The sequence below is a fragment of the Phialemonium atrogriseum genome (assembly GCF_030411735.1).
Source record: "Phialemonium atrogriseum strain 8032-3 unplaced genomic scaffold QBC33scaffold_22, whole genome shotgun sequence".
In the NCBI taxonomy this organism is placed as follows: domain Eukaryota; kingdom Fungi; phylum Ascomycota; class Sordariomycetes; order Cephalothecales; family Cephalothecaceae; genus Phialemonium; species Phialemonium atrogriseum.
In genome coordinates, this window is record NW_026848159.1 from 449,040 (window position 1) to 474,857 (window position 25,818).

At 55.7% G+C, this 25,818-nt stretch overlaps 10 protein-coding genes across 10 annotated transcripts; 5 read left to right on the forward strand and 5 right to left on the reverse strand.

Moving 5' to 3' along the window:
- The first annotated feature begins 2,456 nt into the window (after positions 1 to 2,456).
- Positions 2,457 to 4,631, forward strand: QBC33DRAFT_186837 (cation efflux protein). Its single transcript, XM_060422489.1, has 3 exons — positions 2,457 to 2,667; positions 2,732 to 2,815; positions 2,871 to 4,631. Exons 1-3 carry the CDS (start codon positions 2,542 to 2,544, stop codon positions 4,374 to 4,376), a joined length of 1,716 nt encoding a protein of 571 aa, XP_060281077.1. The 5' UTR covers positions 2,457 to 2,541; the 3' UTR covers positions 4,377 to 4,631.
- Positions 4,613 to 6,098, reverse strand: QBC33DRAFT_546281 (uncharacterized protein). Its single transcript, XM_060428640.1, has 3 exons — positions 6,068 to 6,098; positions 5,914 to 5,980; positions 4,613 to 5,887 (listed from the first exon to the last, which is right to left on the reverse strand). The coding sequence occupies exon 3, from the start codon at positions 5,730 to 5,732 to the stop codon at positions 4,887 to 4,889; it is 846 nt and encodes a 281-aa protein (XP_060281078.1). The 5' UTR covers positions 5,733 to 5,887; positions 5,914 to 5,980; positions 6,068 to 6,098; the 3' UTR covers positions 4,613 to 4,886.
- QBC33DRAFT_594503 (F-box domain-containing protein) lies at positions 5,964 to 8,234 on the forward strand. Its single transcript, XM_060431786.1, has 2 exons — positions 5,964 to 6,848; positions 6,912 to 8,234. Exons 1-2 carry the CDS (start codon positions 6,441 to 6,443, stop codon positions 8,091 to 8,093), a joined length of 1,590 nt encoding a protein of 529 aa, XP_060281079.1. The 5' UTR covers positions 5,964 to 6,440; the 3' UTR covers positions 8,094 to 8,234.
- A 594-nt stretch (positions 8,235 to 8,828) lies between these two features.
- Positions 8,829 to 11,005, reverse strand: QBC33DRAFT_580137 (aspartyl-tRNA synthetase; the record flags this gene model as incomplete). Its single annotated transcript, XM_060431186.1, has 4 exons — positions 8,829 to 9,779; positions 9,836 to 10,099; positions 10,153 to 10,865; positions 10,969 to 11,005. 4 exons carry the CDS (start codon positions 11,003 to 11,005, stop codon positions 8,829 to 8,831), a joined length of 1,965 nt encoding a protein of 654 aa, XP_060281080.1.
- A 1,176-nt stretch (positions 11,006 to 12,181) lies between these two features.
- Positions 12,182 to 15,084, forward strand: QBC33DRAFT_546290 (ANTH-domain-containing protein). Its single transcript, XM_060428641.1, has 5 exons — positions 12,182 to 12,657; positions 12,727 to 12,964; positions 13,025 to 13,215; positions 13,269 to 13,380; positions 13,427 to 15,084. The coding sequence occupies exons 1-5, from the start codon at positions 12,610 to 12,612 to the stop codon at positions 14,704 to 14,706; spliced, it is 1,869 nt and encodes a 622-aa protein (XP_060281081.1). The 5' UTR covers positions 12,182 to 12,609; the 3' UTR covers positions 14,707 to 15,084.
- A 213-nt stretch (positions 15,085 to 15,297) lies between these two features.
- Positions 15,298 to 16,476, reverse strand: QBC33DRAFT_456609 (CDK-activating kinase assembly factor; the record flags this gene model as incomplete). The annotated part of the gene is made up of 1 exon (XM_060424817.1): positions 15,298 to 16,476. A coding segment is annotated over one exon (1,179 nt), but the record flags the coding sequence as incomplete, so codon positions are not given.
- Positions 16,477 to 16,692: 216 nt separating this feature from the next.
- QBC33DRAFT_546296 (HSP20-like chaperone) lies at positions 16,693 to 18,144 on the forward strand. The gene is made up of 3 exons (XM_060428642.1): positions 16,693 to 16,869; positions 16,990 to 17,192; positions 17,297 to 18,144. Exons 1-3 carry the CDS (start codon positions 16,857 to 16,859, stop codon positions 17,645 to 17,647), a joined length of 567 nt encoding a protein of 188 aa, XP_060281083.1. The 5' UTR covers positions 16,693 to 16,856; the 3' UTR covers positions 17,648 to 18,144.
- On the reverse strand, positions 17,942 to 20,165 carry QBC33DRAFT_187184 (Prefoldin subunit-domain-containing protein). Its single transcript, XM_060422490.1, has one exon. The coding sequence runs from the start codon at positions 20,079 to 20,081 to the stop codon at positions 18,297 to 18,299; it is 1,785 nt and encodes a 594-aa protein (XP_060281084.1). The 5' UTR covers positions 20,082 to 20,165; the 3' UTR covers positions 17,942 to 18,296.
- Positions 20,166 to 20,710: 545 nt separating this feature from the next.
- QBC33DRAFT_561553 (uncharacterized protein) lies at positions 20,711 to 22,724 on the reverse strand (the record flags this gene model as incomplete). Its single annotated transcript, XM_060430141.1, has 2 exons — positions 20,711 to 21,808; positions 21,864 to 22,724. The coding sequence occupies 2 exons, from the start codon at positions 22,722 to 22,724 to the stop codon at positions 20,711 to 20,713; spliced, it is 1,959 nt and encodes a 652-aa protein (XP_060281085.1).
- A 1,861-nt stretch (positions 22,725 to 24,585) lies between these two features.
- QBC33DRAFT_546305 (uncharacterized protein) lies at positions 24,586 to 25,770 on the forward strand. The gene is made up of 2 exons (XM_060428643.1): positions 24,586 to 24,783; positions 24,876 to 25,770. The coding sequence occupies exons 1-2, from the start codon at positions 24,676 to 24,678 to the stop codon at positions 25,590 to 25,592; spliced, it is 825 nt and encodes a 274-aa protein (XP_060281086.1). The 5' UTR covers positions 24,586 to 24,675; the 3' UTR covers positions 25,593 to 25,770.
- Positions 25,771 to 25,818: the final 48 nt, after the last annotated feature.

Genomic DNA, 25,818 nt, shown 5'->3' on the forward strand with positions numbered 1-25,818 from the left:
ACACGACCAGGCTCAAGCTATCCACGGCGTGGTTGCTAACAGCGAAGAGCCAGTAGGATTAGTTGACGAGATGAGCGGGAGAGGAGGCAAGAAGCTAAGTGGATGCAGCGGCTTGATATAAGGCCACCTGGAATAATAAAAAACAACCAGCATCCCCCGTCTCGGTACTGGATAAGTGGCAGCATTCGCCGGGAATCGCATATGCAGGCAGGATAAAGTTGGTCTGCCGTGCCGCCCTTTGCGATCAGATCCTCCTCCACCTTTCCCAGGGGGAACCACATGAGCCCACCTCCAGTGGCCCAAATAAATACCCTCCTATGACTGTCTTCCACGGAGGTGGTTGGCCAATTCCATTCGGGCCCAGTGCCTTCATCTGCCTTCATTACTCATGATATTCAGCTTGTGGAACACAAATAATCTTAATTCCAGGCACATATGGCATTTCATCTATACGCACCGAACGCTCCACCAGATATTCGCCACATGTTCATCATTCCCGGGACCAAGAGAGAGAATCCCTATATACATTTCTCTTGCGGCGAGGGGGATGACTGATCACCAATGATCCTCGAACCGGCCTACAAAGAGGCCTCACCGACGGGCAAGCCGCATATAGCCTCGGTGGCAAAGCGCCTCTGGATTGCGAGGGGAACCTGCAGCAACTTCGCTTAGGGGTTGCGCTTAGCCCGCTTAATATCAGGGGGTCTTCAGGGAACGGAACGACGCGGAGCGACGCGGAACACCGCCGGTAGACGCGTCATTATATGGAAATATTCTACGACTCTGTATCGAGGCCGTCTTGAGCTGTCCGATGGCCCAGGCGAGAGAGAGCGCTACATCGAGGACCATTTCCCAAGCCGAGTACGGGAGAGTGGCGTGTTCGGCAGACAATCTGTGGCATTTTTTATCACATCTATCCACAGCCAGATCCAAGCTGACCGGCTGATGGATAAGGGTTCTTGGCAGACGGAGACGCCATTCCACGCGAAGTGGCCCCGATATACAGTGACTCCAGATTCACTTTGGCCGTTGGACTGAGCTGGGACTACTTTGCTCTGAGGCTAACCATCTTACTGGCACAGCCTAGACGAATGGCTCGTTATCCCACTCAGCTCCAGGCAGCGATTTGCACGCCCACATCTGGTCTGGATCTGCCTGAGCCTTCTTCCACATCAGCTCCCGGTCATGCTCTCCCTCCGATCTAGCCCTGTAGAGCCAGGCATACAAGCATACAGTGTCAACTAGGTTTCGCCCGGCTGGCGTAGCGCCAGGCCTCGGAGATGACCAGTCCGGATCATACGCCCATACGTACTTCCTGCGCTACCCGAGCTCGGCGGGGATGCACTTAGAGGTGACCACGATAAAAATCTTGGACAGGATGCCGACCGTGATGATAAACGATGGTGAATCGATGGTGGAATTCTGCACCTATTGCACTTCTAAATCGCGGTGTGAGATGCGTTGCAGTTTTGACGAAGTACCCGCTGGCAAGCTATCCTTGTACTTCCACGGTAGTTTCCGCAAGGCCATTGCCTGGCCTCCAGCGATAGATACAAGTACTGGCGCCGCCCTCTCCCTTGACCTTGGGCAGGGCAGTTGAGTTGGAAGACGATGCCGGCTTTGAGGACTTCTATCGGCCTTTTTTCCTGTATCCGAGGCACATGCTCAGACCCTTACCCAAATAGAAAATGCCCATGCCTACCGAGGGGTATCCTTTTGAAGCCCGGAAAGAAACGACGGCCGTTGTTGCATTATGGGCTAGCAGTGCTGCACCTTGTTTGCTTCATCACAAGTCGAAAATCTAACGGCGAGTGATGTAAATGACCAGCCTTGAGTTCCCCTAGCAGAGGCGAGGAAGCCCTGCGACATAATATTGAATGCTTATATCATCGATGAGCATTCGAGAGGCTGGCCATCGAAGAAGTCAATGTATGCCTAGTTGCTATGTCTGGTGGGCGGAAGGTGGAATCCAATCAGAGCCAGCTCAAGCTTTTGGCGGGCTTTCCGGGAACTGACTTGGGTTGTAGTTGGAGGTCGTCCACTCGGCAGCGCTCCGTCGATGGCGGCTCTGTGCGGACGCTAGCGGCCGATGACGGCGTGGGTGCGAACAGGAGGTCAAGGCTCTCAAAGGCCGGGAGCACAGGCCAGTTGATAGGCGTTGGCGGCGCAGCACGCCACCTCGCCGGCCTCGGGAATGAAGGCGCTAACTTCCTGGTTCCTAACCAACGCCACCTTCCATATTTTGTCATAGCCTCGTCAGCATCATCTACGATTACGGACGAGATGGGACCCGGAAAGCCCTCATTTTTGTTCATGTCCTGCGTTCCGAGCCCGCTCTCCTGTCCTGCGTCCCGAACCCGCTCTCCATAGAATCCTTATCGCGGAGAGATCCCGAACGAGATAGCTCCGATAAGCCGCGAGCAGCATTTTTCGATGAGACCGCGTACCGATTTGCAATCCTTAACATCCCGCTCCAGATAACTACATCTATCTGGAGTTCCGCACTTGAAGGCGCGTTGGTTCACATATCCTGCCGCAAGCATGGCGTGGTCCAAGACGACGCGCATCAGCGTAATGCTGGGAATCGACACTGTCTTCTTCCTGCTTGAATTGATCGTCGGTCTTATCGTCGGCTCCCTGGCTCTCATGGCAGATGCCTTTCATATGGTACGTGTTCTGGAGACCGTACAAGAGCCACGAGTTGCGATTCTAATTCGCTCTTCACTACCAGCTAAATGACATCATCTCCTTACTCGTTGGTCTCTGGGCTGTGCTCGTTGCCCGGAAAGCGACAACCAACAAATACACTTATGGCGTGAGTTTCCTTACAGCCAAAACCCCCCTATCCATGTTCTGACGAACTGCCGCAGTGGCTTCGCGCTGAAATCCTTGGGGCTTTTTTCAACGCCGTCTTCCTCATCGCCCTCTGCCTTTCGATCGCCCTCGAGGCCCTGACCCGTTTCATCGACCCACCAGAGATTGGGAATCCGAAGCTGATTCTCATCGTTGGATCGCTGGGGCTTGCCTCCAACCTAGTCGGCTTCCTGGTTCTTGGGGGCCACGGTCACTCTCATGGGCCTGGCGAGCACGAACACGAGCATGGGGATGATGAGCACCAGCACGAGCACGACGACGTCATCGCCGCGGAAGAAGGTCACTCAAACACTGGAATTCGTGCCAGCGAAGTGGCGGACGAGAGGGGGCGGGTCGCGGACGTCTTGCCCGAAGCCGCTCTGACTCAGTATGCGGCGAACGCTGACGAAGCTCCACGACGTGTTTGGTTTGACCAGGCACGCCGCGCTCGGTCTCAGGTGGAGCAGAGGGAGAGGCGGTTATCTAACCCGTCCGGTGGCAGGGGTAAGGCAAGCAGTATTCGGCAGAATCACCTCGCAAACGTGGAGGATATTAGCATACACCCAGCGAGTTTCCGTCAAGAAATCATTGATGCGAGCCGGCCTCAACTAGACGACGAGTCAACAAGCGGTAGCAGCATCGATGAGAACCCGGCCACCGACGAAGCCGAGGCTCACGAGGAGACCCCTCTGATCTACGCGAACGGCTCGAGTCGGAAGAGGGCGTCTGGGGACTACGGTTCACGCTCTGCTCCGCGTCGACGCCGTCGAGATTCGGGTCTCCATCGACACCACAACCACAACAAGCCCAAGACTCCCGGAAGCGGCCATGGGCATAGCCATGGTGACATGGGCATGAACGGCATGATTCTCCACGTATTGGGTGATGCGCTGGGCAACGTCGGAGTCATAGTCACAGCCCTGGTGATCTGGTTGTCCGACTGGCCTGGACGATTCTACGCGGACCCTGCAGTCTCCCTGTTCATCACCCTCATCATCCTCCGCTCCGCGATCCCGTTGACAGTTGCGACGTCAAAGATCTTGCTCCAGGCCACGCCCGACCATATCGACGTCAGCGACGTGAGGAAGGATATTCAGAATCTTCCCGGTGTGATCAGCTGTCACCACGTCCACATCTGGCAGCTCTCCGACACGAAGCTCGTCGCGTCGATGCATATCCAAGTGACGTTCCCCATCTCCGAGGAAGGCGGGGAGAGGTACATGGAACTGGCGAGGCTGGTCCGCCAGTGTCTCCATGCCTACGGCATCCACAGCGCCACCATCCAGCCCGAGTTCTGCCTCGACAAAGCCCACACTCACGCTCAAGCTGACGTGGACAACGCCGTTGTCGAGCAGGCAGATGGTAGCGCGGCAGGCGTGACAAAGTGTGGGAGCATGCAAGAGGACCTGTGCCTCCTGGAATGTGTGGACGATTGCGTTGGCCAGGGATGCTGCGCCTTCGCGGGATCACAAGCGGGGAGTAGCCATTCGGTGCACAGCGAGCACGACGCTCCGGGCCACTGAGCCTGGATCTTTCTATCATCGCGTTAGATGGGCTTGAGACATGCCGTTGGCTAGAGCCTTCATTTTCAAAACACATGGATAAATATTATCCAGTTTTTTTTATAGAGTCCTAGTTGTTCCCCTTTTCTTTTCGTCCGCCTCTAGCTTAAAATTGTTTTCCGTGCCCCTTTTCTTCTTGTATTGTCCTATACCTGTCGGCGGCGTCGGAGTTCAGGGGGCATAAAGAGATATAGGTACTCGGACTAATGGGCATTATGGGCTGGCCTTGACTATTCAACTACCTTGAACGAACACTGTGGAGATAGACGATTAATTCTACCAGCGACAGGCCGGTGGGCTTCAAATTCTGTTTATAGCTTCAGTGATAGTGAAGCCGTGAATCATCGACCTCTGTTGAGGAGGAAAATCCAAGGGGATGTCTCCTGGTTGAGCCGAGACACTGGCGCTTGACCATCATTGAGAGGACCCAACAGGACAAGTAACTTTCATCACTAGAATAGACCCATATGGCTATCTGTCACCTAGCAATAGGTGTCCAGGCTTCGCATCTCTGCCGACCAGAAAGATCTTCGTCATGTCAAAGTCTTTCTCGTAGGTCTGACGATAGCCTTTCTGGTTCGCAATGATGTTCTTTCCCAGATCGTCAACAAAATCGCAGCTGAAGTGCGTGTGGCCGAATGCCCAGAGAGCAACGGAGCGGTTCATCCAGCATTCTTCCGCACTCAGATCGGTGGCAAACCCTGACGTGACGGGACTGTTACTATGCCTTTCGTCCATGGCTCTCGGATCACAGGTCGGGCTATAGTGGGTGAAGATGACAATCTGTCTCTGAGGATCTGTCCTGGATATCTCGGACACCTGCGCATTCAGCCACTTTAGATCGGACAAATGAGCATCGACGTGATCCTGGACCATCCAGTTATTGATCTGCCTGAAATCAACGAAGCGACTTCCCACCGCCATAGCTTGTTCAGGAGAGACTCTCGAAAACAGCGTGCAGCCCAAAATGGTGATAGTGTCATTGACATCGTATCGCGTATGGTCGAGAAAGACGAACCGCCCCATCGTCGACTGACTCCTTAGCCGTTCCATCCTCTCGGAAAAGCCGCGAACCCTGCTCTTCGCCGCTGTCCAGCTTGTATGGATGGGCTCATGGTTCCCAAGCAGGAAGAAGACAGTCCAGTATCGGCGAAGTTGTGTTTCCAAGAAATCGAACAGGCCATCGTCAGCAACATGGCCGATGTCGCCAAGCAGGGCCAGATATGGAGCCGCCTGTTTGATGGGAAAGTGATAAGATGGATGCGTCTCAAGGTGCAAGTCCGATAGGATCTGAAATAGTACGGGAGACATCGTCATGGTGAGGATGGATAAGATCTCTAGAAGAGATTGTCTCTGCAGGCAGGGGCGTTTGGCTATTCAGGCAGGGGTCTATGTTGGACAGGGGTTCCGGGCCGCCAAAATTATTGGGACAGTTGGAGCATGAAGAAGACCAGCTGCCAGCCACTGAACAAGCGACGGCGACGGCAACAGCAACAGCAACAGAGACGGCGACAGCAAGAGAGCCCGACTTGGCAATAGTGACAGCGACGGCTAGCCAAATGCCCCTACCAGCGCATAGCTAAATGCCCCTACCCGCGCATAGCTAAATGCCCCTGCCCGAATAGCTAAACGTCCCTACCCAAATAGCTAAGAGCCCCTGCCCGAATAACTAAATGCCCCTGCTCGCGGAGACAAGCTCCTCTAAAATCACTTGAAACCCCGGAAACGGTTCTCTTATTCCAAGCTTACAGGCTTATTTTGGCCCGATCCGGGGCCTTAGTTACTCGCTTAGCTGACTCAGGCGGAGGGGAAATACCGAGTCACACCGATCAAAAGAGCGGCATGACACAATGACACTGATGATTTCCACTTTTCCACATCTCCCATTGCCATAGTCCATTTCACTTGGTTGCCTGCCTTTGTAGTCTGCACTGGTGGCGGCGCTCAACATTGCGCTTCTCCCTAGATGCTCCTTTTGCCAATTAAATAGCCCCCCGCCATCTTTCCTCGCATCTAGCCAGCAACATGAGTCCCTCCGATATATCCGCCGAGCTCGAGTCGTTCCGGGAGCAATGGCGGGCAGAAGTCCGCGCAAAAGTCCCGGGCTCGAGGAGCGACGTTCAGCGGCCGGCCGCTTCTACGTCCGCCTCACAGAGAACTTTGCGAACTACTGAGCCCTCGCGAAAGCATGAAAAGGAAAAAAAGCCCTTGCAGCAGGAGGAGGAGGATGATGATTATGTCCCCCAATCTCGCCCGTTTGACGAGCCAGAGGTAGAACCGACCGCCGAGTCCAGCTCGAGCACAGGGGGGGAGATGGACGAGCTGAAAGGAAAGGAGCCGGTCTCGGCATTGGACCATTACGAGAAGGCGGTTGAGAAGGAGGTTGTGGGTAACCTTGGCGACAGCCTGCGCTTATATCGCCAGGCATTCAGGGTACGTCCGTCGCAAACCATGTCGCGGTGCCTCGATTCGACGGTAAACTGACAGAGGGCGCAGATGGATCATCGGGTAGACCTGAAGTACAAGAACAAGCACTTTCCCGCTCCCCCTCCCGGCTCCAAACCCGTTCAGGAAAACCCGTCCAATGCCCCGGTGACTGTCCCAAGCACAGCCCACCACTCCCCAGATGGCCGCCAGCCGTCGATGGAGGAACTCATTGCGAGCTTCGCCGGGTTTGCCATCGAGGCCAGACCTGCCGAGATCGAAGGTACGCCGCAGCCGCCCTGCCCGATCGCCGGGCTCCCGGATGAGATTCTCATCCACATCCTGCGCGACGTCGCGATCCTCGACGTCGGCGATTTTGTCCGCCTCGCGCAGGTATGCAGGCGTCTGGCCTACTTGGTCGCCACGGAGGACCGGATCTGGCAGCGGGTCTGCCTTGGGACCGAGGTCGGCTTCGGGGCCATGCACTACCACTGGCAGCGCGGCGTGTCGTGGGAACCGCTGGACCCCGACGATGACGGCCCGGTCGCATTGTCGTCACTATCGTCGGGGGACCTGGTCCTACCCCTTTCCGCGGCGGAGCTGGCCGCGCGGCAGCGGGAGGAGAACGAGGCCAACACGCTCGGGTTCCTGGACGCGCTGTACTCGTCGTCATGGCAGCGCATGCTCCGGCTGCGGCCGCGGGTGCGGTTCAACGGGTGCTACATCAGCACTGTCAACTACATCCGGTCCGGGCAGGCGTCGGCGAACCTGGTGACGTGGAACAGCCCCGTGCACATCGTCACCTACTACCGGTACCTGCGCTTCTTCCGCGACGGCACGGCCGTCTCGCTGCTGACGACGGCCGAGCCCGCCGACGTCGTGCCCCACCTGACCCGCGACGCCCTGGCGCTGCACGCGGGGGGCGCCATGGCCCACCTGCCGTCGGCGGTGATGCAGAGCGGGCTGAGGGGGCGGTGGCGCCTGGCCTGCGCGGCGGACGCGCCGGAGGCGTCGGTTAGCGAGGTCGAGGGGGACGTGTTCGTCGAGACCGAGGGCGTCGGGAAGTACATGTACCGGCTGGACCTGTCGCTGCGCAGCTCGGGCCGGGGCGGCGGCGGCCCGAGGAACAACAAGCTCGTCTGGAGGGGCTTCTACAGCTACGATAGGCTGACCGACGACTGGGCCGAGTTTAGGCTTAGGAACGACAAGCCTTTCTTCTTCAGTAGGGTCAAGAGCTATGGGGCGGGCGAGTGAGTTGGCGCGCGGATTTGCTGATGATGTCCTCATTCTCTTACTTACTTATTACCTTGGTGCCCTCTGTCTCCCTTTTGGGCTTGCTGGCCGAAATTCTTTGACAGGGTCACAGGGTGAGGTTGGCGTTCCTAATCAAGCCCTTGCCTCCTTGCTATCGGACCGCACTGTATGCGGTCTTCTGAATGTCCAGATTCGGGGCTCAGGTACGAACAGGCGTACGGCTTTCTGGGCTAGCCTGTGAAGGTAGATTAATATAGATTGTAGTGGGCCGTGTACTTGCCACTATGTATCAAGCTGCACTGCAATAAGAGCGTGGCTTCTCCGCCGAGGTTGAGTGGTTTGGCTGGGGCATTTAGTTGGCTGACCCCTTCCCGCCGATGGCACCCTAGGCAGTCGCCGTGATGTGTTGGGATAACTTCCTTCTTCGATGTACTTGAAGACTTATTCAAAGGACATCCCACGGATCTTTTCGTCTGCAATACTCCGGAGGTGGCCATGCGCGAGACCTAACTTGACTGACCATTAAACACTTAACAGCACGCAGTGTGCGTTTTTATATTGTACAAGTACATACATAGCACCGAGGTCTACTAACTTCTAATCCTTATGAATACATAAATAGTGGAGCGGTGATGCGCCAAACAAGGAATCTCTGTGTCTTTCCATCCCTCTATCTATATCTCTCCCAATATTCCCACATAATCTGCACATCCGATTTTGACTACCCCACCGGCCTCACTTCTTCGGCTGAAGGGCAAGGTGATAAGTCTGCAACTGCTCGCCCGTGATCCGACCAGGGCTCTTAACCATGAGGTCTTCGCCCTTCATCGACTTGGGGAAGACAATGACGTCCCTGACCGAGCCCGTCCCGCTCAGCAGCGCCACCAGCCGGTCGAAGCCCAGGGCGAAGCCGGCGTGCGGCGGGCAGCCGGCCCGGAGCGCCTCGAGCAGGTGCGCGAACTGCGCCACGCCGTCGTCGGGCATCTCGAGGATGTGGCGCATCACGTACTCCTGCACCTTGGCCACGTGGATACGCCGGCTGCCTCCGCCCAGCTCGACCCCGTTCACGACGAGGTCGTAGTGGTCCGCCCTGGCCTTGAGCGGGTCGCTCGCGAGGAGCTCGAAGTCCGCGTCCGTCAGGGGCGCCGTGAAGGGGTGGTGCGTCGCCGAGAAGCCCGCCCTGCCTCCCTGCCCGGGGCCCTCGTCGCTGTCGGGGGTGAACAGGGGGAAGCCGTGCACCCAGAGGAAGTTGAAGCTGTCGTCGCGCGGGACGAGGCCCTTGGATATCGCGTCTTGGTAGGCCGCGAGTCGGAGGTTGCCCAAGGCGGTGGAGCCGCCCTGGAATGGCTTGTTCTCGCGGGCCTGTATTACCAGGACATCGCCGTCCTCGAGGTCGGCAAAGTCTTCGAACCCGGGACCACCGCTTGTTAGGGCGGCGAATGCTTCGTGCCCAAGTGATGATAGCCCACACATGGGTTTGCTGGTGTCGAACATCAGCACCGCCGGCGCCCCGTGGGGATTCTTAGCCAACGATGTGGGAAGCGAGTCCATGAAGCTTCGAATAAAGGACCAATTCTCTGGGGGGTTCCCTTCAAGACGAAGTTTGATTGCCTCCACGACTGGTTCCTCGAGATCCGAGATCATCTGAACAAAAGGCCGCGGCAATATCGAGTCGATCCGCCGGATCTGTAATCGTTAAAACGGAAGTCCACCAAAGCCATAGGAAGGCTACTAGAACTTACAACACACGGAATCCTGACATCAGGCTTGTCAGAGCCGTACTGCTCCATGGCTTCTTGATAAGTGATGCGCGGGAAAGGAGCATCCTCTATCTGCCAGTGAGATGCGCCAGTGTGATTCGAACCAGACTTCGGATATGGTACAAGCTCATCGCCGACCTGCCGGACAGTGTAGCCGGCGCCGAGTTTCTTTAGCAAGTCTTTGATGAGTGCTTCGACTGTGCGCATTACGTCTTCGCCTGTGGCGAAGGCCATCTCCAAGTCGAGCTATCTCCTGGTCAATATGCCGTCTTCCGGATTTTGCAAAGAGGTACACACACCTGAGTGAACTCTGGCTGTCTGTCTGATCGCAAGTCTTCATCCCGAAAACACCGAGCAAACTGATAGTAGTTGCCGACTCCGCTGGCGACGAGGATTTGCTTGTACTGCTGAGGACTCTGAGGCAGCGCGTAGGCCAGGCCGCGCCGTCGCGATGGGACGATGAACTCCCTGGCACCCTCGGGAGTGGATTTGAAAAGGATGGGTGTTTCATATTCACAGAAGTTCAAGTGATCAAGAGAGTCCCTCAGCTGTTTGCTGACATGGGAACGGAAAACTAGTCTCTCTCGAAGGCTCTCTGAGAACCTGATCTGCAGGTGGCGCGACGATGCCGGGAACTGAACACCATCAGAGACGATGATGTCTCTCGGGAAGGGGTTGAGTGCTTGGATACTGTCTAGAGACAGGTCGATGCGATCCACGTTTGGCCCTAGCCTTGCCCCATCTGCATCTCGAGAATGGAGCTTGGTGACCGTCCCTGTGACCGAAACTGGGCTGTGCAATGGTATGGATTTCAGCGCCTTGTTAACTAGAGACGCCGGGCTATCTTTCTCCTCAAACGAGGAGGTGATCTGGACTGGAGGACCAGTCTTCGTCCTTATGTCTGCAAAGACCAACTTTGAGTGCTTGACCCGCCGTCGGGAGAGAAAGCCATGTACGGTGACCTTCTTGCCCACCTGGAGCTCACTAGCCTGATATGCAGATGGGAAGTGAACTGAGCCCGGTTAGGGAATGAGCCTGGAATAGATCGATAGCGAGGCAACTGACAGTACTTCTTATACTCCCCTAAAGTTTCTGCTACCTGGGAGCTTGTTGACTGAGCAGCTGATCTACTGACAGTTGGCCCTGAGCCATCTTGGCCAGAAGCACCATCTGCAGAAAATTGTCTAGAGCTGTGAAATGGCCGTATTATTGCAACATGACCGACACGGGTCGTTCTTAGACTGGGTGAGTTGGCTGACCAAGGCCTGGGTAGGGGCCGACTGCAACAGCAGAAGAGCCTCGCTGTAGCACCATTGGAAGCCATAGATAGGCCAGAAACCACGGCCAGCCACAAAACGGGCTCCCGGCACAGGTATTGTTAAATTCTGACTTCGATACCTTTTACCTCTCAACGGAAGATCGACATCAAGCAGTGCCTGGATTGTGCATAGGTACCTAGGTACAGTGTCTACAATCATGCCACGGAAGATAGTTAACCCAGATCCACTCACCATTTGCCAGGCCCATAAAGTTACCTCGACTTGGAGAATTTTTGAAGGTCTTTTTCTTTTCTCTCTATCCTTCCATTCAACAAAAAGTGAGTAGCCTGCTCGATAATATTCTGTGTGCCTTAAGACTAACCATTTCTCTAGATGATGAAAGCCAGCGTGATCCATATGATGAAGCTTCCACCTCACCGAGCTTCCGAACTCTCCCCTTCTGGGGCTCAAGTGGTTTGGTTGTGACGGAGGCAGGAATTATGAAATAAGCGTTCGACACACATCGACCTTGTTAACATCTCGGACGCAATTAGGCAACTCTGATTGTTTTGAAGTTGGAAGACCTTGCTTTTGCATCTCGATTTTTGTTTTCATTTGTTTCACGGCCAGCCCGCTGCCGCCAGTCTTGTCGCCCCTTTGGTCAATAACGTCACATCTCTCTTGGCGTAGGCCAAGTGGCTTCTTTTATTATTCGCGATGAGAGTATACGGTTTGGGGCCCTGGATGGCCTCGGATCTTGGAGATAGAGACCTTATAGTAGTTGCATTTTTACGGAAAACTGTTCTCTAGCAATCTTCGGGAAGGCTGAGCTGACTGGAGCTACCGCGCCGCGCGTTGTGTTAGTCAGGCTACGGGTTCTAGCATAGTAATGAAGCACGAATAAGAGTGATACCGTAATGGAGCTGCAATTCGTCCAATGCTTGTAACATGTACACACGTCTTCGGGGGCAGGTATGTTACCAGCCAAGTAGGTAGGGTATGTTGAAGCTAACCAGCATACCAGAACCCGAATTTGCCGGTTGTGGTTTAGGTACTGTTGTAGGCCATGTGCATTCTTCCGTGGGGCACCCCCCTGTAGATTGTCGAAAGGGGGCTGAAGTGGGAGAAGTGGTAAGTAAACTGGGCCCTGCCAGGCCGAAATTTGACATCACGTCGACAAAAGTTACTATGAACAGCAAGCTGGGGCCCGCTCACTATCTCCCATATTAATATCGTGTACCTTATCTACCTGTGTGGCTTGCCCAACGGCATCTCTCCATCTTTTCGTATCTCGACGCCCAAGCCTTGTCCGACCGAGAGTTCGAGCAATAGGCCCCCGGCTCACTAAGCCCATCGTCGGGACGCCGCTAGCTCGCCTTCCCTCCCACTTGCTGCCCCGTTTGGTTCATTGCGCCGCGCCAGATATTGACCGCCCAACTTCTCAAGCTGTTGCGAGACCCTTCGGCCTGGCCGGGTCTACGACCCAGTTAGTTAGCTATGGCAAGCTCATTCGAAAAGTCCGTCAAAGGCGCGACTAAAATCAAGGTTTGTTCGCGCATCATGTCTTCCCCTCCGCTTCAATCAGGCAAAAGCTGACCAGCTTACTCGTCCTAGGCCGCGCCTCCCAAGACCAAATACATCGAACATATCCTCGTAGCGACTCATGCGGGCGAGCACGGAGTGGGGGAGGTCTTTCGAGCACTGCAGCATCGCTTGCGCGACTCAACATGGACGGTCGTTTTCAAGAGCCTGATCACGGTGCACTTGATGATCAGGGAGGGATCCCCAGATGTCACACTGGCATATCTCGCTAAGCATAGGAATATGCTGGCTGTGAGTATGTTCTCTGATGGTCAGTAACATAACCTGCCCCGACTCGAAGACGAGGAACTGTTCCTGACAGCTAGGACAGCTCAAACCCAAGGCCGAAACATCCGACATTACTCCAATTACCTCTCCGAACGAGCACGGGCATACCGAGAGACGAAATGTGACTGGGTAAGGGGGAAAGAGACACGTCTAGAGAGGCTATCGGTGGAGAAGGGCTTGCTCCGCGAGACTGAGACGGTTCAGCACCAGCTTACGGCTCTGTTGAAATGCGATGTTAGTACCCCGCACCCTGTGTTGACCACATACAGCAGCTGAATCTGGCTTAGGTTATGGAAACGGAGCCTGAGAACGAGATCACAATTACGGTCTTCAGGCTGTTAGTCTTAGACCTGCTATCCCTGTTCCAGGTCTTGAATCAGGCTATGATAAACCTTCTCGGTGAGTGGCTCTGCACCGCCGGGGTCCACCTCTAACACCGTCATAGGCCACTTCTTCGAGATGTCTAAGCCCGATGCGGAGAGAGCTATGGGCATCTACCGCAGCTTCACTCGACAGACAGACTATGTAGTGCAATATCTGACTGTTGCCAGACAGTACGAGCACCACACCAGGGTCGAGGTCCCGAAGCTCAAACACGCGCCAGTTAACTTGGGCCGGCAACTGGAGGAGTATCTGAAAGACCCCGACTTCGAGATACACCGACGGCAGTATCTCGCGGAGCTCGACGCAAAGAACTCCAAGGGCGGCTCAGGGGGGACATCATCTAGGCTCTTCAAGAGCGAGCCTACTTTGAAGAGCAGCACAGCCAAGGCATCGTCAGGGGCCAATGGGTTTCAACAGGCATCAAAACCGGCACCGCCGGCCAAGGGTCCTGACCCAGACCTCATTGACTTCTTCGATTCGATCGAGCAGAACCAGACACCCATGACCGTACAGCCGCAAGCTCAAGTTCCGGCACAAACCGGCATGACTCCCTGGGGCAACAGCCCATTTCAGATGCAGCCAACTGGCTTAGTACAGCCTAATGGGTTTGCTCCGCAACCGACTGGCTTCCCTAACAACAGTCCATTTCAGCAACAGAACACGGGTGCATTTGTCCAACAGCAACAAGCAAACCAGCAACTCCAACCCAACTTCACCGGTGCTGGATTTGGGGGTTTCTCTTCGCAGCCAAGCTTCCAACCAAGCTCCCTTACTCCGATCCCGCAAAACACCGTCGCGTCTTTCCAGACCGGCGCCCCTCAGAACTTGCAGCCTCTACAAACTGGCCAACAGACCACCAATCCATTCCGGCAGTCGATGCTGCTGACCGGCCAGGCAAACTCACCTTTCTCAGCCACCTCACCGCAGCAACAACGGCCGTCAACAAGCCAATCCACCAACCCTTTCGCCCGATCATCTCCACAGGCTGCACAGCCCTTCGCCGCTCCCGCTGCGGCTTCCAACTCTCCCTTCCAGACCCAGGCGCCCCAGCAACCGGCCCCGTTGCAAGCGATGGCGACGGGCACGAACCCCTTCGCAAAGAACTTCGGCGCCCCGCAACAGCAGGCGCAGCAGGAGCAGCGGCCCGTGACGGCCGGGGCGCTGGCGCCGCAGCCGACGGGGAGCACGAACCCGTTCCGGCAGAGCGCGTTTGTGAACCACGCGACGGGTTTGGGTTGGCAACACGGGAACCAGCAGCCGATCGGTGGCGGGCTGGATCAGTTGGAGACGGTCCCTGTATTTCCCCGCCCGTCGCAACAGACGCCGTGGCAACAGCAGTGATAGTGATACCCCCCTCCGCCTACCCCTAAAGAGAAACTTGAATTTTTGGATGGCTTCCCCCCTTTCTCCTCATTTTCCCGACGAGACGTTCATACCGTGAAACCTGGCTGTTGCACTCTTTTCGTTTGTCTCCTTTCTCCCTTATCCAGCCTTTCTTAACGTTTCTTTGTACATGCATGATTTAAGCGTGGCGTTAGCAGGCACTGCTTCTTCGGCGAAGATTGCTAATAGTCTATTCCTGGAAGTCAGAAAGGGGCGGAGATGAAGCGTATACGGGTTTGGTCTCGGTGGCGGCAAGGCACGCGGTTCTGTAGATAGAGACCCAGGGTAGACGAAGGACCAAGCATAAAATTTGAACAGATTTTGATGGTATGAGAATTCCTTGAATTCCTTCTCCCTTTTAATTGTAGTGTGGTATCATATTACACTTTAATGTGCCCCGTCTAGCCACAGTGTCCAACATTTTGTTAAACCCAGTCCCAACCGGATGAACGCCGTCGCTCATGCATTATTCACTATCATTATGTTTTCCCTTGAAGGACGGACGCCTACTCATGGCCCAAAAACCAAACTGCCGCAGCGGCCCCGCCGCTAGCCAAAGACATCGTCCACTTCCATCCTGACGACGGGGTCCGGACCCGGCTCGGCGGCGGCCATGCCAGCGGCGGTGGTGGCGACGTCCCCCGCCGAGGCGCCGGCGCCGCTGCTGGCGACGGAGCCGATCTCCTTCTCGTCGCCGACGAAGACGCCCAGCCCCGCAAAGGCGTCGAACATGGCCCGCGCGCAGTACTCGCGGACGTCATACCCGCCGGCCGCGTGGGCCATGTCGAGGCGCGCCCCCTGGAGCCAGTCGTTGCTGTAGTACCCCTCGCGCATCACGACGCGGTACCGGTCGGGCGAAAAGTCCATGCCGCCAAACGGGTCGTACGGCCCCTCGGCCGCCGCCGCCGAGGCCGCCGGCTTGCGCTTCTCCTTGAGCCCGCGGATCGACAGCCTGCCCGCCGCGCCCGTGACGTCGGCGGCCGGGTCCGTGGCAGCCACCACGGCGGCGGCGGTGCGGGCCTGCTGGCCCCGCTTCTTGAGCTGCACGCGGTGGGTCTCGGCAGCGGCGGACGAGCCGCCCTTGGCCAGGTCGTCGAGCTCGGCCTCGCGCTGGCGCGCGCGGCTCAGGCGCTCCTCCTCGGCCTCGTTGATGGCGTCGAGGCGCCGCTGGCGGGCGGCCTCCCGCTCGGCGGCCAGCCTGCGGCGGGACAGCTCGTCGGCCTCGCGGCCGGCGTTGCGGTTGCGCTCAATGTCGGCCCGGTGCTCGGCCTCCCACTGCTGCAGCGTGGACTCGGCGGCGCGGCGGCGGGCCTCGTCGCCGCCGACCAGGTCGAAGGTCAGGTCCTCGACCATCTGCAGGTAGTCGTTGTAGTCGCGCAGCGTCTCGAAGTCGTCCTCGGCCCGGTTGAAGACCGCCGCCACCCGCCGCCGTATGTCCACCTCGCGCTCCACGCCCAGGTCGCCGAAGAAGGCCGTCCGGAACCCCTTGCGCCGAAGCGTCTTGTGGCAGCCCGCGTAGGGGCACTGGTTCGGCCCATCGTTGAAGAGGCGGTTCACGCAGTTCGAGCACATCGGGTGGTAGCACTCCTGGTTGATGAGGAACTCCATGTCCTTGTTGAGGTACCGGATCGTCTTGCATACGGGGCACATGTCGTCGGATGCGACCGTGGTGGCCGCGCCCGCCGGGCGGGTGTTGAAGGTGGCTCTGCGGGACATGGCTGGTTTCTTGATATGACCGTTCGATGCGAGGGAAGGGGATTTGGATAGCCGTCGTTGAGTGAAGGTGTTCAAAACCTTATATGATTGTCTTCATTGATCCTGGCTCTGAGGTACGAGGCCTAGTTTCGGAACAGGCCGACCCTCGCATTCAGGATGAGAAATTGAAAGTTGCAGGGTCAATGTCGTTAATAAAGGCGAGGCTGATAAATCTTGTCTGAGATGGTGGTTTGAGCTGATTGGCTAAAGCTTAAAGTGGGGGGGTTCTGGATCACCCCGTTGTCGTCTTTTGTCAGCCTTTCGATATGTCATCTCAGCATTTCCATCTCGTTCTAGATCCAAGATTCGACGTCTTCTCCAAGCCTTAAGCATAACCAGGGAATCCGACGAAGATGACCGATAAAGGTGAGTACATTTGCTCCCCCAAGTTGCCTGATGCCTACGAAAAACAGCCACATTCCTTTTTGAATCCTGTCGAGATACCCATGGAAGACTGCCCAACCACTAACATCCTATGGAACTCAGAGCCCACCCCAGCCGAGGAGGCTGCCACCCGCGCCAAGGAGCAGGCAGAGCAGGATGCGCTTCCGTATAAGTGGACACAGACCATAGGAGACCTTGATCTCACATTTTCAGTCCCCGGTAACCTGAAGGGGCGGGACCTCAACATCGACATCAAGAAGCAGAAGCTCGTCGCCGGCATTAAAGGCCAGGAACCGATAATCAGCGTATGATAACCCTGCCCCTCCGAACCCCCTACATAATATCCACATAAAGAAGAAGACTCAAAGGGGCTCCTTATATAAACTAACGCTCTCCCCTCCTTCCGTAGGGCGACCTCGCGCACTCAATCCGCATCGACGAGTCCACGTGGACGCTGACGGCGGCGCCGGACGGGACCAAGACGGTGGAGATACACCTGGACAAGATGAACAAGATGGAGTGGTGGCCGCACGTGGTGGTCGGGGCGCCCAAGATCGACGTGACCAAGATCGTGCCCGAGAACAGCAAGCTGTCGGAGCTGGACGGCGAGACGCGCGGCATGGTCGAGAAGATGATGTACGACCAGCGCCAGAAGGAGATGGGCCTGCCCTCTAGCGACGACCAGAAGAAGGAGGACATGCTGAAGAGGTTCCAGGAGCAGCACCCCGAGATGGACTTCAGCAACGCGAAGTTTAGCTAATGGATGGGGATGGAGAGGAGTCCGGGCACTTGGAAACAAGAGGGACGATGGGAGATTGCGCCTGTGGTTTTGTAGCTTACATTCCATGGAGTTAGTTGGCATAGGATCATACATGGACAAGGCAAGGATGAACAAAAAAGTCCGGTTGATATTAATTAAAAGCCTACAACGTCAAACCGCCGAAGATGTGAGGGGACTAACGAAGCGCTGAGACCACGGCGAAGAGTTGTCAAGGGTCACGGCGTCAGAGATTCCCATCTGATTTCTTTTTGGAATCGCGCAGTAATGTGAATGCAGATCGAGGCTGCAGACCATCAATTGTCAGACAATATGCGTTCCGTAAAGGGGGGATGGTCACTCCTGAGATGCTGACTTAGAGGAGGGTGAGAAAAAGTTCCCTGCCTGGTGGGCGGCAGCGAATCATTCATGCCAGAAGCGCCGTGAAGACGGAGAGTGCGGCCAATGTTAGAAAATGATTTAATGAGATAAAATGGTGGACTGTACAGTCCGTATTTGCTCCGAATATGAAAGGCATTATACCTCTTGGTCACGGACATAGGGAGCCACCGAAACACGGCTCAGATAACTCGATCCGAGTTGACTATGATACCAGCCCTTGGGATATCGAATGGGTAGTCGTGTCCAGCGATCACTGCCGTGACAGCCGCGCAGCTTTGAATCTGCTCATACGCTTGGGGCCCCCTTCTTCCTCATCCAGTGGGGTGATTGGCGCTTCGTGCTCCTTGAGGAATCCGCCTTGTTTGTGAATGAGGCGGTTCCGGACCCGATTGAACTCAACCGCAGCCTGTTGATGTACAAGATCGGTATCGAACTCATCGGGCTCTCTCGCTTCCGACGACACATCGCGTTCGACGATGGCATCTGCCATTGTCTGTCCGGCGGGACCAGAGGGTGCTATTGCCCGGTCCTGGTCCAAGAATCTGACAGGCGCTTCGTGGGGGCCACTTGGCACATGAGGAACCGCGGACTCGGATCCCGCTCCACGTTCTTTTTTGAACCTCGAGGGTCGCCTGGTGGGATTCTCAGCCCGGGGCCGGGGTTCGGCAGTCCTCTCAACAATATCGCTTAGAGGATTGACCTCTGGTGTCTCTTTTGACGCAGAAGAACTGGCAGGGGTAGGTACTTCATCGCCTGGTGCAATGTCCAGCTGCTCTGCAAACCGAACCCCTTTCTTGGTTGCAGGTTTCGGAGAGTCTCCAGCTTGGGCATCATCACGCGACAAGGTTCTAGAGCCTGCCTGGCCAACTATGGATATCCGTCCGATACCTTCCTCTGGGATCGGGTTCTTCGGCATCGGATCTGCTGAGAACGCGGACTGCACGCCCAGGCGCTTTTCCAACTCTTGCATCCGTTGGCGGTAATCATCGGTGATGACACTATGCCTGGACCTGCCGAGTTCATCCTCTGTATCATCGTCCTCATCGGTATAATCGTACTCGTCATCGTCATCACTATTACCGGAATAGTCCTCGTCCAGTTGAAGCTCTGCTACAACAGGTCCGATTTCCGACAGGCCATATTCGAGCATCTCCCGGCGTAGTTCAGCATCCTCTTGTGATTCATCCTCTGGGATAACGACAGAGTCCGCTTCCAGGGTTTCCAGATCCTTAGCACGCTGCATGATCTGCTCGAGTCGACGAGCCGCTCTCGAGACAGGCTGTTGCTCCTCAGAATCGTGACCAGGTTTAGTATCTTCCACAAACGATACACTCTTCCTCGAACTGGCTGGTCTTTCCGCAAGAGAAGGATTGTTTTTGGAGGGCGTTCCATGAGCATCTTCTCGGCTTGATTGCAGGGTGGTATCCTCTTCCGTGGGGTCTGACGGTTCCGAGCTCGTGGGGACGGCAGTGGATGCCTCTGGCGTGTCACCCAGGCCATCCAACCCGGCTTTCCTCAAAGCCTCGAGGACTTTGGGTCCGGTGTCCCCTCCGGTTTGCAGGCGGAAATTCACAACATTCCCGTCCTTGTCAAGCTCCTCGATGATATCGGTAATGGGAAGGCCACTCTCCTCGTCGGTTCCTCCATCGGGATTCGCTACCACAATCGAAGCCGCCAACCTGTTCTGCGCTGCCTCGAGTTGCTTCCCTATAGTTTCGACATTCCGCTCCACGTAGTCCATGCGCCGCGACAGGGCGCTAATGATCTGCTCCGGCTCCTTGAGATCATGCTTGCCGAACAATTCATTGACTTCCTTCTTATCGAGGAGTTCGGCGTCGAAGTCACGCCGGATTCGAGCAAGGTCCTTGCGACTTGGTGGTTGGTCTTCGGAACCGGCCACTTCTTCCTTCAGCGCGGCATACTCAAAGTACCACGTCTGCCAGTATTGAAGGGATTTGCGAAGCCTGGAAATCGTCTCTTCAAGAGCCTGCTGGTGGCGCTCAAGGTCCAGAGTGATATCCTTGACCTGCGCCATACTGGTCGGGTTGCTGTGGTTGTTCAGACAGCTAAATTTTTCGGCTTTAGTAGTCAGGGCAGTTGGATGGAATTTTAGTCTGGTCCGTGCATCGGATTAATAAGTTAACAACCCGCCCTGATTTACCTTACATCATGACAATGATCGTCACCATCACGTATGTCTGTCTTAGGATTGAATTTCTGAAACTCTAGGGTACTAGGTTATTAACATGTTCATGTTAAGACTGGCGTAGCTATCTCTCAGCTACGTCTTGAGCTGCATGCGTCTTGAAATCGAAACCGCCAACGCCATGCAATCCATCATCTGTCCCGGCACAGTTATCTTTCCTTCTTTTTTTAGGAATTGGGTTTTTTTTGGTTTTATAGAAAGCAAAAAGAAGGGAGGGGTAAAAGAGAGAAAAAGACATAATAGTAAAACACAGTCAAGAAACTGTAAGCTCTGCGTGGGTATCAAGTCGCGTCGAGGCAAAGATGCACGAGTCGAAAAATAGAATGCGCCGGGCCGTCCCGCTCGCCTGGAACCTTGGTTACCTTTGGGATCTGCGGTTACCCGCTACCAGAAACTGAAGATCCCGAGGGACCTGGATTGGCCAGCAGACAACATACGGAACAAGATCCTCAGCCCAGTTACCGCCTAACCCTTCTCCCGTCTAAAAACTGGGGACTTCTGTTGTCGTAATAGAGGTTTGGTGAGGCTTGCTGCCTCTTCTGCTCAAATGCTACCCGCTCTTCTTCGTCGAGCGCAAAGGCCTTCTTGAACCAGCCGAATGCGCTGCGTTTCTTCTTCAGCTTCCGCCCGGTCCCGGTGTCATTGGACACGTTGGTGACGTTGCTGAGCATGCTCATGCCCATAGCTGACGGAGCATTGCGTTGATGCTGCTGGTATGACGCATTATTGCGTGTCGTATGGGATGTATGGGGTCTTTGCTGCAAGGGTGAGTGCGGGCTCGCCCGCACAGGGCGGAAATACTGCTGGTCTGACTGCGGAGATGGAATGAGATCGGGCCGGCGGAAGACTGGCTGCGGGGGATCGGCAGCGGATGGGTCTGCAAGTGCCGGAGGGTTGGCCGCCGTTCTCTCAATGTCGGATCCGTAAGCCGAGTCTGGCCCCTGGTATATTTGTGGAGACACGTAATCCGGCTCTTGCAGCTCTGGAGCGTTCGGTGGCGGGACTTGAATAGACTCGGGTGGAGTCGTCTTCAAAGAAATCCTCTGTCTAAGCGATGTCCTCTTCTGCGGCTGTGACTGTCGCTCCGGTCTCTCCCGTTCCGCGATTGGCTGATGCATTTCGTCTCGTAAGCGTGGTGACGGCAATGGCGCGGGCGGCTGTGGTGTGTAGGTTCGCGGTTGGAGCAAATACAGTCGCTTGTCGTCCTCACCACTATTATCCGCGCTCTCTCGCCGGGGTGCGATGTCGTCCGGGGCTTGTCGTCGGTGGTCTTCCGACTCAATCGCTATCTCGGGCAGTTCTGGTTCCTCCTCTATGTCCGGATGTTTCGTGGACTGGCTCTGAAAGGGGGCAAGGGTATCATCGGTCTTGGTTGGAATGTCAAAGTAAGACGATCCACTTTCCTCGGGCTGGAGGAGTGAGCTTAGCCGTAAGGATAGTCTCGGTGGAGATCTGGGTATTCTTGTCCGGGGTGGCGATGCCGTCGGCGTGCTTAAAGTCGAGCTTTGAGACGAGCGAGGCGTATGCACCGGCGCAGTGTAAGGCTTGATGCTGAACTAGAGAACAGGTTAGAACCACCAGGACGGAGGTTGCTCGTTGGGTCATGCTTACCCTCGTCCGACGACTAACTTCACCGGCCGTGAGCTCCATCTCAGAGACCACGCCACTCAGCTGCAGTGTAAGGACATGGAGAGCGTTGTCCTTGGCATGCAGGTCAGCAAACGCGTTGAGCCAGCCTTCAGTGTTCCCTTTCATCGCTTCGAAAATGGTGACTATGCCAGGTTGCTCGTCACGCCAGCCTCCATAGTGCTGTTCAGTCAGATAGTCTGCAAATTCTCGGGTTGACTTCAAGCCCTCGTCTACATCCTCCACCGTTTGGGCGAGAGCAGTCGTTGTTCGCGAGACGATGTGTTCGATAGCCTCGTTTCCGTCGAGTATGCGCAAACGGAACTGGCGGTCCTCCAACATCTTTTCAAAAACCGCCATGTTGTTCATTGGCAACCTAAGGTGGTCGAGGCGTTCCTGAAGATCCTTGGTGGCCAAGGCCATGTCTTCCAACGTCATTTCCAGGAACTCATCAACCTCATCGATGTGGCCCTGAAGGATTTGGACAACAGACTCTATAGCAGTCGCCGAGCCATTCAGCAGTAGGTGTACGCCAAACGATATCTGTGCCAACAACCTCCGCAGCTCGTGATTCTTCTGTCCCGGCCGATATCGCCAATAGGCCGCAGGAGGTCCTTCATCTTTGCCCTCGTTAAGGAGTCTGTCACGCCTGGTTTTCGCATCGCCGACCCGCAACTTGGGCTTCAGTACCTCCAAACCGCTGGTATGCTCCGCCAGCGACTCGTCAAAGGCATCTTGCATGGACGGGATAGGGTGGCGGGGCGTGGGTCGTCGGCGTTGCGGTATCTCGGGCTCCGGTTCCGCGTCGGGTATGGACTCGGCCTCGGGGATTGTATCTGGGGCCATGGCGACAGGATGTGGTCGGGCAAAGTGTAGCGACGGGGAATGGTGGGTAGGGTTGGAGATCATGGCGCAAAGCAGCGATTCCTTCCCTCGGCTCGGAATGTCAGAGCACCATCTGTTGCAGCGTATTGCGGTAACTGGCAGGGAACGGGTCGCACAATGCGAGGGGACCTCCGCTTCTTCTATGCGTTCTGCAACTTGCCGTACAGCTGACAGGCTCGGCGCAGGGCTAGAACTCTGAGGGCAGTGAATCGAGTGAGCAGGTCTCAGCAACCAAGTAAGTGAGTCGACACAAGGTTTCCGGGAGGATTGTTGGGCGAGGCTCAGCAAAGGTCGCCTTCAGGTCGAGACATCGCGGCAGACCGTTCAAGCGAGCCTTTGGCGAGAAACGAGTTGCAAGTGAAATGGTCACCAAGTCAGATTTGACTGTACCAATAACGAGACTAGACAGGGAAGACCTCGGGGCAGGCGAGGGGTGGAAGAAAGGAGTATTACTAGAAGGAATGGAGGGCAGCACGAAGAGAAGTGGTTGCAGAATCAGCCCTTTGGGGAGAGACAAAGAGAGGAGAAGCCCGCCTTGGCAAGGGAGAGATCGAGAGGTTGAATGGAGGAGACTGATGTATGTACAAGTACAACTTACCAAGGCTATTGAAAGGATGCATCTGCACCCTCCAGCCGATCTGGACCTTCCAAAGGCCACAGGCCCCCGGGGCGACCGGGGGTGGGTGGTGAATTGGTATGCTGGGCAGCCTGGGCCCTGGGCTGTGTGGCCGTGTGGCCCACGTCGTGATGCAGAATGGGGTGGAAATTGGGAAGCAAGCCTATGGGTCCCCTTGACCTGGTTCGTGGGCACAGCGGGGTCCCGGGATTCTTCAAAACCTTGGAACATTTGGGTCCTAGGTACCTACTACTGCACAAAGTTAATATCGGAACCCCACGCTATGCCGCTATGCCGAGCCATTACATCCGTACAAAGTGCCCTTATAAACGTGCATTCTTCAAGTTCTCGAGTCACTCAGCCAATCTATGCAGGATGGCCTCCTAGGTCTGTAGAGATGGGGATATATAGATATGATATCTAACCAGGTATTTATTTGCCAGTAGGAACAAGCAAATATTCCCAAAGGAGTCGAGCGAGGTACCTGCCAAGCCCTTGTAGATAAACGTGCCTTAGCCGCCGTCGCTAAGGTCAAGGTATCTACTGCGTAGCTACGTCGTAATTATACGAGGGTCCGTTGAGGTAAGGGGCCCAAGGGGTCTGTTCGGGATCCCCCTTTTTATCTATCGTTTTTTTTATTGGTTTTTTTTTTGGCTTGGTCCAACAACCAAACAGTCTCTTGGCTTGGCTTTTGTCCTAGGGGGAAAGTGGGGAGGGCATACATTCTGGACTGGCTCAGCTTCAATCTTTCCCGTCCTTCTTGTCTGAATGTCGAATCAGAGGTTTCGGTTTTTCCCCTTAGGTAAATAATGGGTGCAACAGCTGATGCCAGGCATGTACATAGCCTAGTCCCCCAATGGCGCAGATATAGAGCCTGCTAATTACGTTGTCCAGTGCGTCGGTGTGTGTTGCCCTGCATGGATTCTCCTTGGTCGGAACCACTTCGATAGCTGGCCATATTAATTATGGTGTGTAGCCCAACCGACGACCAGTACATGATTACACAAGATAGAATAGTTAGGACTACTGTGTAGTCTCTCCATCTTGATCTGGGATCATTCCCATGTAATGTATCGTAGTTTTGAAGGAGTGGAACCCCAGCAAACTGAAGACAGCCATGTTCCATGCAACAGGTCCAGACGCGGGACAGGGCGGCCGACAGGGCTGGAGTGAGGCTGAAGTGCCCGGACCCAACCAAATCTTCTGGGTAAAACATTAATATCTGTGCTTCTCCTTCTCTTGGTCTTCTACTACACATCTTGTCTTCAACCTTGCCCTTCCGGGAGGTTGTCTGAAATGCCTCGACCATTTGCATTTGGTAAGGACCTTTGGGACCCGTCCCATCGGTTCGAGACATCTTGGCTGCTCCCTCCCTATGTCCTGTTTTTCTTTAGGGCTCTTTTTGTAAGTCCAAATGGCAGCCATTCCATACTATAAAACGGCCCTTGAAGGGCAAAGTAGAAAAACAATAAAAGTTTCTAATCCCACGCTTCCAGGCCCTGTACGCGCTCGTCACCTCGGTCTTCGTCCTGGGGTGGTACTGCTCGCACCCCCTCCTAGGCGGCTGCTTTCAGTCTCGGAACGAGTTCTCCTACTTCACCGTGCTGACCTACTGGGGCCTTGCCTTCTACTTCCTCGTCTCGGCCGCCCACACGCTCAGCTACGCGCTCACCGGCCGACCTCTGCTCGACCGCTTCCCGCGGCCCCTTCAGGCCCTGCACTCGCTCTTCTACACGACCGCCGTCGTGTACCCCGTCGTCGTCACCGTCGTCTACTGGGCCCGCCTGTACTCGGGCACCTGGTTCCCGGAGCAGTTCACCGCCTGGAGCAACCTGTCCCGCCACGCCCTCAACAGCCTCTTCGCCCTGTTCGAGATCCTCGTGCCGCGCACCGCCCCGCCCCCGCCCATCCACATGCTCTGGCTCGTCGTCATCCTCGCCCTCTACCTCGCCCTCGCCTACCTCACCCACGCCACCAAGGGCTTCTACGTGTACTCTTTCCTCGACCCGAACGAGTCGGGCAAGGGCTTTGTCGTCGCCTATGTCTTCGGCATCGCCGTCGGCTGCCTCGTCGTCTTCGGCGTCGTGTGGGGCCTGATCTGGCTCCGCCGCTGGGTGACGGAGGAGAAGCTGCACATGGACGGGAAGCTTGCGCGGCAACACGGCGCCAGAGTCGACCCGGCGGATCGCGATTTGGAGATGTCGGGGAAATAAGGAGTCCCGTGTTTTGGTGCTTTTTTGGTGTTTTGCGTCAAGTGGTGAGGGGCAGTCAGTAATATGGGCTTCAGGATATCTACTCTTGGAATATCTCTCCCGCGGTGTTTGTGTGTTAGGAATGGATATACCCCGTGAATCTGATCAAAAATGAGGCGCTTAACTAGTTATATACCCCAAAATGTTTCTCTGCGCGATACTTGGCAGGAGTTGGTGCAATATCTAA

Excerpts from the sequence above, each read along its gene's own strand:
- QBC33DRAFT_186837 (XM_060422489.1), top strand. The coding sequence starts at position 2,542 with ATGGCGTGGTCCAAGACGACGCGCATCAGCGTAATGCTGGGAATCGAC. Across the intron at positions 2,668-2,731 it reads TGGCAGATGCCTTTCATATG|CTAAATGACATCATCTCCTT; the intron begins GTACGTGTTCTG and ends CTTCACTACCAG. Across the intron at positions 2,816-2,870 it reads CCAACAAATACACTTATGGC|TGGCTTCGCGCTGAAATCCT; the intron begins GTGAGTTTCCTT and ends GAACTGCCGCAG.
- QBC33DRAFT_546281 (XM_060428640.1), bottom strand. The coding sequence starts at position 5,732 with ATGACGATGTCTCCCGTACTATTTCAGATCCTATCGGACTTGCACCTT.
- QBC33DRAFT_594503 (XM_060431786.1), top strand. The coding sequence starts at position 6,441 with ATGAGTCCCTCCGATATATCCGCCGAGCTCGAGTCGTTCCGGGAGCAA. Across the intron at positions 6,849-6,911 it reads TATATCGCCAGGCATTCAGG|ATGGATCATCGGGTAGACCT; the intron begins GTACGTCCGTCG and ends CAGAGGGCGCAG.
- QBC33DRAFT_546290 (XM_060428641.1), top strand. The coding sequence starts at position 12,610 with ATGGCAAGCTCATTCGAAAAGTCCGTCAAAGGCGCGACTAAAATCAAG. Across the intron at positions 12,658-12,726 it reads AAGGCGCGACTAAAATCAAG|GCCGCGCCTCCCAAGACCAA; the intron begins GTTTGTTCGCGC and ends TACTCGTCCTAG. Across the intron at positions 13,216-13,268 it reads CGGCTCTGTTGAAATGCGAT|GTTATGGAAACGGAGCCTGA; the intron begins GTTAGTACCCCG and ends AATCTGGCTTAG.
- QBC33DRAFT_546296 (XM_060428642.1), top strand. Across the intron at positions 17,193-17,296 it reads GCCAGGAACCGATAATCAGC|GGCGACCTCGCGCACTCAAT; the intron begins GTATGATAACCC and ends CTCCTTCCGTAG.
- QBC33DRAFT_187184 (XM_060422490.1), bottom strand. The coding sequence starts at position 20,081 with ATGGCGCAGGTCAAGGATATCACTCTGGACCTTGAGCGCCACCAGCAG.
- QBC33DRAFT_546305 (XM_060428643.1), top strand. The coding sequence starts at position 24,676 with ATGCCTCGACCATTTGCATTTGGTAAGGACCTTTGGGACCCGTCCCAT. Across the intron at positions 24,784-24,875 it reads TTTTCTTTAGGGCTCTTTTT|GCCCTGTACGCGCTCGTCAC; the intron begins GTAAGTCCAAAT and ends CCACGCTTCCAG.